Source organism: Myotis nattereri (genome assembly GCF_964212035.1).
Source record: "Myotis nattereri genome assembly, chromosome: 21".
NCBI classification, from domain to species: Eukaryota; Metazoa; Chordata; class Mammalia; order Chiroptera; family Vespertilionidae; genus Myotis; species Myotis nattereri.
In genome coordinates this window covers 6896122-6908645 of record NC_138097.1, presented here as the reverse complement: position 1 = coordinate 6908645, position 12524 = coordinate 6896122, and the positions used below count along the sequence as shown (strand labels likewise).

Sequence of the window (12524 nt, the reverse complement as noted above, 5' to 3'; positions counted from 1 at the left end):
AGTTGATTGTATGTCCACAATCCAATCATGTTTTCCAGGCCCAGGTCACCATCATCTGCTATCTAGATTAGCTTAATAGTTAATTGAGTTTGTTCTGTCTTTTTTCCTTCTCTCCTCCCTGTCTCCCTTCCTCACTTCTTTCCTTCCCCCTTCCTGACACCTTCCTTCTTCATCCCCTCCCCCCACTCCTTTGTCCTTTCCTTTCCCCCTAATTTTCTTTTTCCCACCAATTCCAGTCTTTTGTTTAATTCTCGACACAGTGGGCCTATTAGAATATAAGTCAGATTGTGTTGTTCCTCTGATCAACGCCTTTGAGTTGCCTGATTCACTCAGAGTGCATGAGTCCCACAGATGCCCAGGCGTTCTGATTTAGAATCAAACTCGCATTGAGGTTTATGGAACAATGCTCCAACCAACTGAGCCTCCTGGCCAGGGCTAACCAAATGTGTTCTGTTTAAAAGCTGCCTTTCATCAGGTATGTTCAAAATGAAAACTATTTCATAGTCAATAATTACGGACTTATTTTTGAAGTTTGGTTCAAGAAGAATTGTTTAATAATTGCTCTCAGGAAGATCCGCCCCCTTTCTAATATGTTTTTATTAATTTTGGAAAGAGAAAAAGGGAGAGGTAGTGAGGAATAGAAACATCAATGATGAGAGAGAATCATCAATCAACTGCCTCATTCATGCATGCCCCCTACTGAAGATTGAGCCAGCAACCTGGGCATGTGCCCTGACTTGGAATTGATCTGGTGCCTCTTAGTTCATGGGCAGATGCCGAATCACTGACACACACTGGCCAGGCAACCCCCCTGTTTTGTTTTGTTTTTTTAGATGTTTAGTGTTAACCAGGAGAGTTATTTGTATAACTTTTTCCCAATTAGTTGATGTGCTTCCCAAGTACATTGAGAGTTGGGCAGGGGCAGGACAAGCTGTCAGATCAGTAATGGAGTTGGATAGTTGGTAGCACGCATATGTTATGAGTGGATCACTGAGACTCCATTTAAGTTGTTTTCCAGAGCCGGGAAATAGAGAGCTCCTATTCTTGGTCATTTGAGCCCGTCCTTGTTTCAGAAGTCTGTGCCCTCATAGGCTGAAGATTTAAATGTTGGAGACTGGCATGGAGCCTGCAGATCTGGGAGTGGGATGGCTAACAAGATATAACTTTGCTCTTTGACATTTGGACATTTAACTCTCCACCATTTCGGGGAACTTCCTGTATGGTTTTTGGATTAAAGAAAGGAATGGGTTCTCTTTAATAAGTGGTTTCCATGCTAAAGAAGCAAGACTGCCATTTTTTATGACATTCAGTAGTCTTTGAACCAGGGACAGACAAGGACGAAGGAACAGTGTATCTTCGTACCTTGATTTAGGTCATCAGATGTGTTCCAGTTCAGGAAACAAAAGTTATGTCAGCCATTAAGGTAAAAACAAATTAGTCTCAGGCAGAGTGTGTCTTCAGTTAAATAGTTCATAGGTTGGGAGAGGTGGCGGCAGAAATAAATCCTTTTTTTAAACAGAGCGCCAGCATTAATTATATCTAGAATTTTTATTTGATATACAGGTAACAAATCTTTGACTTAAATTGTTTGTTGCTTGTTTTAAAGAAATGAGCTCACTCATTTTTGTTGTATATTTTACTGTAAAGACTTTGCAGCAAACTTGGCATTGATGATTCAAGGTCTACATCACGCAATGAAGACTTGAAGGTAAAGTGCTCCCTTGTGAAATTAATTTTCCTGCTGTCAATTTAATTTTGTGTGGCACTTACTCTTGTAATTTTGTAGCAGCATACCTATCATTGATTTATGTTTGTAATGCAAAATTAGTCTTTTTATTGTTAAATTCTCAACCAAAAGATGCCTTTTTAAAAATTGATTTTAGAGAGAGAGGAAGGGTTAGAGGAAGAGAGAGAAAAAAAAAGGGAATCATTGACATGAGAGAGAAACATGGATTGGTTTCTTTCCCCATGAACACCACTTGGATGAAACTGACAACCTGTGTATGTGCCCTGACTAAGAATTGCACCCATGACCTTTTGGCGCATGGGGTGATGCTCCAACTAACTCAGCCACATCGGCCAGGCCAGAATATAGGTTTATTTTATTGCCTGATTCTTTTTATATGTAATTTCCACAATAAGTGACTACTTAGAGATAGAAATCAGAGACTTCGGTAGGGGGACTGGGGAGTCTCTATTTCATGGGAATGAGGTTTCCTTCTGGAGTGCTGAAAAGTTTTGGAACTAGATAGAGGTCATCATTGCACAGTATTGCAAATGTACCACATGCTACTGAATTTTTCACTTTAAAATGGTTTATTTTATGTTTGGTGAACTATACTCACTACAAAAAGAAAACTCTCATCATAATAATTAATCAATCAATCGAATTAAGATCATGTTACACCTTTAAAAGCAATCCAATAGGCTCATTTAAAACCGGTCTTCTGGTGAAAGGTTTCATTGTTAATTTGAGACTTTCTTGTTTCTTGAGATAGGAATACATTGCTGTGAATTTCACTCATAGGACTGCTTCCGCTGTTCCATAGATTTTTGGTTGTCATGTTCTCATTTCATTTATCGCAAAGTATATTTTGATATTTTGATTTCTTGATCTCATTGTTAATCCATTCACTGTTTAGTAACAGGTTATTTAGCCTCCATGTGTTTGTATGTTTTCAGGTGTGTTTTGTGTGCGTGTGTGTGTGTGTGTGTGTTTGTGTGTAATTGATTTGTAGTTTGATAACACTACAAATGTAGTTGGAGAAGTTGTGTGAAATGATTTGAATCTTTTTAAATTTACTAAGGCTTTTTTATGGTCTTACATGTGGTCTATCCTAAAAAATGTTCCATGTGAACTTGAAGAAAATGTATTCCCTGCAGTGTTACAGTGTAATGCTCTGAAAAAAATCAATGAAATTCATCTGGTAAAATGTGTCCTTTAAGGGTGCTGTTATCTTTTTTATTTGTTTTGGAAGATCTATCCATCATAGTTGGGGCTATTAAACTCCCAACTATGATGATATCAATATTTGCTGTATATAATTAGGTGCTCTTATGTTTGCAAAGGTTCTTTCTTGTTTTTGGATGGATCCCATTATCATTATACCAGAGACACGGTGCACAAATTAGTGCATGGTTGACGTCTAGCCGGCCTGCCCCAATTGGGGCGATCGGGTCAGCTGGCCAGTGAGAGAGGCCACAGGTGGTTGGTGCGCCAGCCCTGCCCCCTTGTCAAACTCCCAGGTGATCTATTAGTCCAACTCCTGGTCCAAGGGACAATTTGCACATTAGCCTTTTATTATATAGGATAATGGCCTTCTTCGTCTCTTGTTATAGCCTTAGTTTTAAATTTCATTTTATCTGATGTAATTATTGCTATTCTGGCTGTTTTTGTTTGTTTGTTTACATTTGAAAAAATTTTAATTTATTTTTTTACTTACTGATTACTCTTAGAGAGAGAGACCAAAGGAAAGATGCAAAGAAAGTGTGTGTGTGTGTGTGTGTGTGTGTGTGTGTGTTTGTGAGAGAGAGATAGAGAGAGAGAGAGAGAGAGAGAGAGAGAGAGAAACATTGATTTGTTGTTCTTCTTAATTATGCATTCATTGGTTGCTTCTTGTATAAGCCTTGATGAGAGATATACTTGCAAACTTTGTGTATCAGGACAATGCTCTAACTAATGAGTTACCATGTCAGGGCCTTTTTAGTTTGCATTTTCAAGAGATATAATTTTCCATCCCTTTGCTTTCAGTCTGTGTGTATCTTTCACTAAGGTTAGTTTATTGTAGACAGCACATGTAGGGGTCTTATTTTCTTATCCATTCATCTATTCTATGCCTTTTGATAGGAGCATTTAAACCATTTACAATTAAAGTGATTATTAATAGGCACATACTTTTTGCCATTTTATTCTTTATAAATTATGTTCTCCACCTTCTTCTTTTCTTCTTCTTTCTGTAGAAGTCCCTTTAACATTCCCTTTAATACTTTTTTTTTGTTTGTTTGTTTGTTTTGTTTTGTTTTTGTTTTTTTATGATGAACTCCTTTAGCTTACGAGGGAAGCTCTTTATTTTTTCTTCAATTTTTAATAATAGCCTTGCTGGGTAGAGTAGTATTGGTTGTAGGTCCTTCTTTTTCATAATTTTGAATATTTTATGCCAATCTCTACCAGCCTGAAATGTTTCTCCTGAGAAAGCATCTGACAGACTTATGGGGACTCCTTTGTAGTTAACTATCTACTTTTTCTCTTTTAGCCTTTCAGATCCTCTCTTTGTCTTTTAAGCATTGCCATTTTAATTATGAAGTGTCTTGGAATGGGCCTCTTTGAATTCATCTTGCATGGGATTCTCTTTGTGTCCTGCACATGTCCTTGTATTTCACCAGGTCAGGGAAGTTTCAAGTCATTATTTCTTCAAATAGATTCTCAATTTTTTGCACTTTCTCTCCTCCTTCTTTACAATGTGGATGTTACTATGGTTTGTGTTGTCCCTGATGTCATTGAAAATAGCTCATTTTTAAAGAAAAACAAAACTGTTTTTGCTGCTCTAATTGGGTGCTTCCTGCTACCTTGTCTTCTAAATCAAAGATCCTATTCTTTGCTTCATGTAATCTGCTGTTGATTCCTTCTAGTGTATTCTTCATTTCAGATAGTGTACTCTTCATTTCTGAGTGGTTATTTTATGTGGATTCTTTGTCCTTTTTTATGAGTGCTATCTCTGTGTTGAAGTTATTATTACATTCCTTGAGCATCTTTGTAACCATGTTATTGAACTCTGTATCTTATGCATATTTTCCCGCCTTTTCATTTAGTTAATTTTTCTTGGAACTACTTCATTTCCTTCATTTGGGGCATGTTTGACTCCCCATTTTGTCTGCCTCTCGCTATTTGTTTCTGTATATTAGTTAGATCTGCTTTGCAACCTAGTGTTGATATTGTGGCCTTATGTGCTAGGTGTCTTTGAATCTCGTTGACACAAGCTTTCTGATCACCTCAGTTAGGAGCTCCTGAAATGTCACTTGTGTGTGTTCTGTGAAACCTCCTTTTTTAAAGCCTTGATTGCTGTTGGCCTGTTTGTGGACGGGGTTGATATTCAGGCTGGCTGAATACACACAGTATACAATTGCTGTGCAAAGGCTGACCCTGTGTTGAGCAAGTCAAGCCAGGTCAGTTTGCTCAGACATTCATTTGGGTGTTCTGCTTGTGGATCTAATTGGGTCATGCTCTGAAGTTCCCCCACCTAACCCTCGGGTGTGTTGGTTCTGGGGCCTCTTGGAAGGGACTGTGCTGCAAGTCAATGTCAGTCTCTGCCTGTGATTTCCCTTGGGCTACCTGTGTGGAGCTGTAAAGAGATCCAGTATTTGTGACTGCCTCTGCTGGGCCTGGGTGCAGCTGGGAGGGGCCAGCTGCACAGCAATGCCTCCTTCCACCAGTATCCAGCCGATGGGGCAGCTGAGCAAAAAGCCCAAGTCACTTGGAGATCCACCTCTGCCTACAAGCTTTCTGTTGGGGTCATTCACTGAAAGAGTGCCCATTGGTATGTGAGTTGCATGAGGTAAGTGACTGATCAGGTAGGTGGAAGTGGTGTTTACCATGTTGAAACAGATTCATACTCCTTTTCAGTTTTGGGTGTCAGGGCACTGAGCACAAGTCCCAGGGTACACAGATGCCACTTATCAGCCACCAGGTACCTGTGGACTGTTGTGGTTGGGTGGGGCCTCAGGAAGACATTAAGGGAAGGCTATCAAAATTCATCGAGGCCCAAACACCAAGATTTGGCTGTATGAAGGGAGGACTCAGCACTGGAATGGTGGCTTTAGTTAGATTAGTTAGATCAGCAAGGGAATAAAGAGCCCCCCCCCAACCCAAACTCACACTACTCAGTCTCTGACACCACCTGAATCCACCAAGACCTGCTAAAGAGATCTCCATGAAACACCATGGGCCCAGTCCTTTGCAGTGTGTAGCTCCACAGGGCGGGGGACAAGGATTCAGGGCGATGGTCTAGAACATTCCCCAGGCTGAGGCCATAGGAAGGGAGGGCTTGGGATCTTTGAGCATTGTGGGAGAGGGACTCAGCACAGGGAGGGCGCCCAGAGGCCATCCCCTCAGCACTCTCTCCCAGCGCCACACAAAGCAGTCTCCTCACATGACTCCCAGGCCACTCTGAGCCACCCTTTCTTCATAGTCCCAGGGAAGGTGGTGGGAAGGATACTTGTGTGCTAGCCAGTTGCGAGTGCTCCTGGGTTTCTAGCAGACTCCCAACTCTTCCTGTAGGGCAGAATCCCTGCTGATTTTCACAGCCAGATGTCCTGTGGGCTCCTCTTCCAGGCTCTGGTTCTCAGGGATGGGAGCGTGGGGTTGAGACAACATGCTCCTCAGGGAGATCATTTCACTGAGGCATGCCTCCGCAATCTCAACTACCACAAGTGAATGAAGGGCCAGCCCTTTTTGAATCTCTGTCCTTCCTATCAGTCTAGCTGAGGCTTCTTCTGTAGATCCTTGGTTATAAGACTTATATTCAGCCAGTTTTCATTTGGTTATTCAGGTTGGTAGTTATATAATTGAGTTGTAATTCCAATCTGGTCCATGGAGGAAGTGAGTGTAACTTTCACCTCCTTTGACTCCATCTTGGATCACCCTAAAACATTCTGAAATGCACTGCATGGGCTCACTATTCAGTATATGGGGAGGTGAATTGTTTTTTAAGTGAGGACGGCATTGTAATGTTAAAATTCAGTTACTAATTTATTTCTAATAGATTTAGCATCTAATGAATTCTTTGATTCCAGTAGCATTACAATTAAGTTTAATGTTTTCATTTTAATTAAGATCAAGGCAAGCTTCTCTCTCTCTCTCTCTCTCTCTCTCTCTCTCTCTCTCTCTCTCTCTCTCTCTCTCTTCTCCTCAGTTACAGTTCATTCATTTTGGAATAGGTAGTCATAGATTAAGAATTCTAAAAGTAAAATTTTAAGTATATTCTAATTATCCTTTGTCCATACTTGATTACTTAAGGATAAAGTTATTTCAGAAACACATACCTTGACAGCAAGGACATCTAAAAATCAAAGAAAGCATATTCACCGTCCACCGTTGCATCTGGAAAACATGTCTCAAGAATCACAAATAAACAGGGCATGTGACGAAGAGGATACATCTTCATATTCAGGACACTCTTTTGTGCAAAAGAATGAGGAAAATGTGCATCAAGCAAGGCACATTAGAGACAGGAAGAATTTACAGCTTTCCAGAGATGAGTCTAAGCAGAAGTCACGTGGACTTTCTGTAAAATTCAAAACCACTGACTGTCCTAAGGAAGAGCCACTACGTGATAACGCTAAAGAAGGAGCAAGCTTAAGACAAATGCCTTCTAATTTGACAAGTAAAATGCTTGATTCTGAGGGGAAAGGTGCATTTGGAAAGACTGTCTCTGCAGCATTACAAACATTTCCTAAACGAGGAGAAACCACTCTCAAAATTGTTTCTCCATCTCATGGACACCCCGGGTCCCCAGAAGACTCTCCGTGGGACTCTTCTTCTGAGCTTTCTTTAAGAGAAAAGGAATTACACTCTGAAAATGATCACAAACCTAATGCTGAACAAGTTTTAAACAAAAATGAGCAGAGTTTTTATAATGATACAGAAAATAAAAATGTAAGGACCCTCGTAGTTAAATCTGGAGTGAAAGAACACCAAGAGCTTGCGATGCAGATGACAAAAAATATGAACCCAAATACCACAGATTGGAAATTAGGCATCGGACCTACACCTCAGTCTCGTGATCCGAAAAGCCATCCTGAATTGCAGCTTCCCTGCTGCAATGAAACAAAACTCATCATTGAAATAAACCATGATATGCCTGCTGTTACAAATACTTATAAGGAAACAAAGCCAAATCAAGACTTGTTCCAGAATCCATTATGTGCAGATAATTTCAATGCTAATTGTTGTAAAGGCATGGACTCTAGATTACAAGATATGAGCTCCACTGCACTGCACAATGACAGAACACCTGAAGTATATGTAATTGAAGAACTAAAGCAAGATATACAAAGTCTTAAGAATGATGTACACATGTTAAAAGGAAAGAGCCTGCTTTGGGGAAAAGAGGAAGTTCAACTTCAAAAAGAGGTAGAATTTTGCTTGCTGTTACTTTTTGTTTTCTCTCTTTATCAATTCTCTGATCCATTCTGATTTTCCACTCCTGAAAAATATATTGTATGTAAAATGAGGTTGTCTAAATATGTAATTATATATATATATATATATATATATATATATATATATATATATATATATATTCTGTCAGCTATATAGCAGGAGTATAGGAATACATTTTCCTCTTCTTTAATTGACTTCAGTCATTCTGTCTTTCTTCTGAGTTGGCAACTAATTTAGCTGTGTACCATGTAACCTATGTAGTATGAACCAGTAAAAAGTATAAAGGAGAATGTTTAAAAATTGTAATAAGTACTATGCTGTTGTTTTTTAAGTCCATTGGCTTCAATTTACATTACATCTTATAGCTCAGGGAGTGTGGATCATTGGTGGAGCACTGACCCCTGAATCAAGGTGTCCCTGATTGGCTTCAGGGTCAGGGCACAGTGTTGTGGCTGGATCTATAGTAGGGGATGTGCAGGAGGAATCCAATCGATATTTTTCTTTCATCGATGTTTCTCTCTATCCCTCACCCATGCTGTTTTTCTAAAATCAATTTAAAAAAACATAAATTGCCCTACCCAGTTTGGCTCAGTGGATAGAGAGTGGGCCTGTGGACTGAAGGGTCCCAGGTTCGATTCCGGTCAAGGGCATGTACCTTTGCTGCTGGCACATCCCCCGTGGGGGGTGTGCAGGAGGCAGCTGATCGATGATTCTAGCTCTCAATCCCTCTCTGTTCCTCTCTGTAAAATATTAATACAATGTATTTTTAAAAAACAAACCATAAATTGCATCCCAGAAATAATAAAATGGAAGAAAGCTATACTGGGAGAAGGGATATAAACAAATATCCCCAGCTAAACTCATCTATTTTGTGCTATAGTGTGTACAATCTTCTATGGTTTACTCAAAACCTTGGAACTTAGAATTCTAACATGATCATTCGGGATATTTTCATTTCATGTTAGTTACAGTTTGCATTCAATATTAGTTTGTATTAGTTTCACATGTACAGCATAATGGTTAGATAATCATATACTTTACCAATTGGTCCCCCCAATATTTCAAGTACCCACCTGCACTGTACATCATCATTGTAATTTTATTGAGATATTTTACTAACAAACATATAAACTTCCACATATACTTTTATCACCACTCTCAGATGTGTTTGTTGAGTCAAAGCTTTACATTGTGTTGCTTAATAAAGTATGGTACTGCCATAAAAATGAAACCTTACCATTTGTGACAGCATGGATGGACCTAGAAGGCCTTATTCTAAGTGAAGTATGTGTCAGACAGAGAAAGATAAGTCCCATCTGATTTCATTTATGTGTGAAATGTAAAGAGCAAAATAGATGAACTAAGAAATTTGAGAGAGACTCATAGATAACACATCTTACAGATGGATGTGAGAAGAAAGGGAGTCAGTAGACTGGGCAAAAAGTAAAGGGATTGAGAAGTACAAAATGGTAGTAACAGAATAGTCACAGAGATGTCCAGTTCAGCATAGAGAATGTAGTCAATCCTACTGTAATAAGTATGAGTGGTGTCAGGTGAGCACTTGAAATATCAGGAGGATCACTTTGTAGAGTATCTGATTGTCTAACCACCATGTGGCACAATTGAAACTAATACAAATAATGTTGGATGTGAACTGTAATGGAAAGATTAAAAATATAGAAACAGAACACCTTCCAAAAATAAAATCATGGCAATTATCATTTTGAAATGTATGTATCATATAGGTCACATAAAGTGTTTGCAATAAACTCAATATTTGTCTCTAAAAAAGAAAACTGAGTTTTGAGGTGGAAAAAAAGTTGAGACATTATGCTCCCTTATTAGAAAAAGTGTATGAGGCCTCTCATTACACTAAGATAGCAGTTCCCAACCTGTGGGTCACGACCCCTTTGGTGGTCGAATGACCCTTTCACAGGGGTCACGTAAGACCATCCTGCATATCAGATATTTACATTATGATTCATAAGAGCAGCAACATTACAGTTATGAAGTAGCAACGAAAATAATTTTATGGTTGGGTCACAACATGAGGAACTGTATTTAAAGGGCCAGAAGGTTGAGAATCACTGCACTAAGGCATTAAATTTCTTTTCCAAAGTCATACTTAATTTCCCTGGTCAATTTGATGAAATTTTCTGTTTATTTATCTAATTCAATATTATAGGATTCCTAGAGGCCCAGTGCACAAATTCGTGCACCAGATCAGACCAAAACCGGCTCTCCAACATACCCCAAGGTGTCCCAGATTGTAAGAGGACACAGGCCAGGCCAAGGGACCCTGCTGGTGCATGATAGTGGCTGGAGAGAAATATGGGAGATTGGTCAGGTGGGGAGGGACCACGGGAGGGCTCCAGGGGCATGTCCAGCCCATCTTTCTCAGTCCCAATCAGTTGGATCCCAGCAGCAAGCTAACCTACCAGTCAGAGCATCTGCCCCTTGGTGGTCAGTGCACATCATAGAGACTAGTCAACTGGTCGACTGTTGGTCCCCTGGTGGTCAATGCACATCATAGCGAGCGATTGAGCAGCCTCAGCATATCATTAGCATATTACACCTTGATTGGTTGAATGGCTGACTGGATGACTAGACACAAAGCATATTAGGCTTTTATTATATAGGACTAGAGGCCCGGTGCATGAAATTCAGAAATGGGGTAGGGTGGAGTGAGGTCTCTCAGCCTGGCCTGCAGCCTCTGGCAATCGAGGACCCCTCGGGGGATGTACAACTTCTGGTTGAGACCCGATCCCACAGCAGGATCAAGCCTAACGCAGCAGTCAGACATCCCTCCCACAATCCGGGACTGCTGCCTCCTAACCTCTCACCTACCTGACTGCCTGATCACCCCTAACAGCTCACCTGCCTGCCTGATCACCCCTAACCACTCAGCTGCCTGCCTTATTGCCCCCAACTGCTCACCTCCCTGCCTGATTGCTCATAACCCCTCTGCCTACGTGCCTCATAGCCCCTAACCACCCCTGCCTCGGCCCCCACCATAGTGGCTTCATCCAGAAGGACGTCCAGGATGACGTCTGGAAGGTCGTTTGGCTGTCCGGTCTAATTAGTATCTTATGCTTTTATTATTATAGATACTCTTTCTTTTGCTGCCATAAAATGCTAGATAATGCATCTTTAGGAACTTTGGACAGATCATTAAACCTTGGTTTTATTCCCATTATCTGTGAATATGGGCTAAAGAAAGTAGAGAACTACTTCTATGTCCTCTAGCTATAAGATTTTATAGTGACTGTGACATTAGGGGAGCATTACATTAGCCAACAATCCATTGGTTTCACTCTGCTACAGTGTTGTGGTAAACTTTTGTTACTATTTATTATGAATACCACCACTTTTTTGATGCCATTAAAGATCTTAAAGAAAAAAATTATAAAAGGCAATGGGGGAAGGAGTAGCTTCCAGCAGAAAGAGGATAGCTTCCTACTTGCTACTGACGCACATTGCCACATCCTCTGAATCTGGCTGTAATGCAAGACCCAGGTGGGAAAGAGGACACATTTTGCATTTTTTACTTTTACTTATCTGTCTCTGCTAGATAAATGGGGTGCAGTGGATAAGGGGAATGATAGGTAGCAAAGAGTGGATGTGATGTGAATAAGAGCTCAAAATTAAGACAGCCCTGTAAAATCTTGGAAAATTCTGCTTCTTTACTGAAACAGAAATGAAGCAGAATTTCAGCTTCAATGACCTATAACGATACAAACACAAAATATTTTTATTGATTAAAGTCGTGGCAATTAAACTAAGAGCCAAATGATAAAATTAATGAAAACATAAACAGTCTTTTTAATGACAAAGCTAATAGCAATATCCTTAATATCAAACCTTCATCAAAGGTTGAAGAAGAAGAAAAGAAGCAAAAAAGTAGTAAAAGGAAAGTGACAGGAAACAAGTATAATGCTGCTGATGATGACAGTGATGCACGGAGTCAGCAAAGCAAAGGTGAACAAACTGAGAAGCAGCAGCTTCCTATTATGGAGAATGAAGCTTCTGACAGGTAAGCCTACAGCAGTATTTAATGGTAGATAATTATTCTTTTCTTGTAAAACAGATTCCAATTTGAGCAAATATTCATGATTAACACATTTTATATGTTTACTGGGGAGACTGATCCTTCCCTGGTAATCAGAAAAATGTAAATCAACAAACAATGAGATACCAATTTTTGAATGTAAAATGATATTTTATTTAAAAAATAACAATCAGAATTGGCACATGGGAGGAAAAGGCACTCCCCTGCACTACTGTTACATGAAATTGGCACATCTTTTTCAAATGGTAATTTAGTTTCAAAATGTCAAGTATGTCATTCCTTTGTCTCAATAGCTTC

The 12524-nt window shown here is 39.7% G+C and overlaps 1 protein-coding gene across 1 annotated transcript; it reads left to right on the top strand.

The window, feature by feature from the left end:
* Nucleotides 1-6515: 6515 nt before the first annotated feature.
* LOC308535803 (putative coiled-coil domain-containing protein 144B) lies at nt 6516-12195 on the top strand (the record flags this gene model as incomplete). Its single annotated transcript, XM_081114794.1, has 2 exons — nt 6516-8128; nt 12031-12195. Exons 1-2 carry the CDS (start codon nt 7106-7108, stop codon nt 12193-12195), a joined length of 1188 nt encoding a protein of 395 aa, XP_080970920.1. The 5' UTR covers nt 6516-7105.
* Nucleotides 12196-12524: the final 329 nt, after the last annotated feature.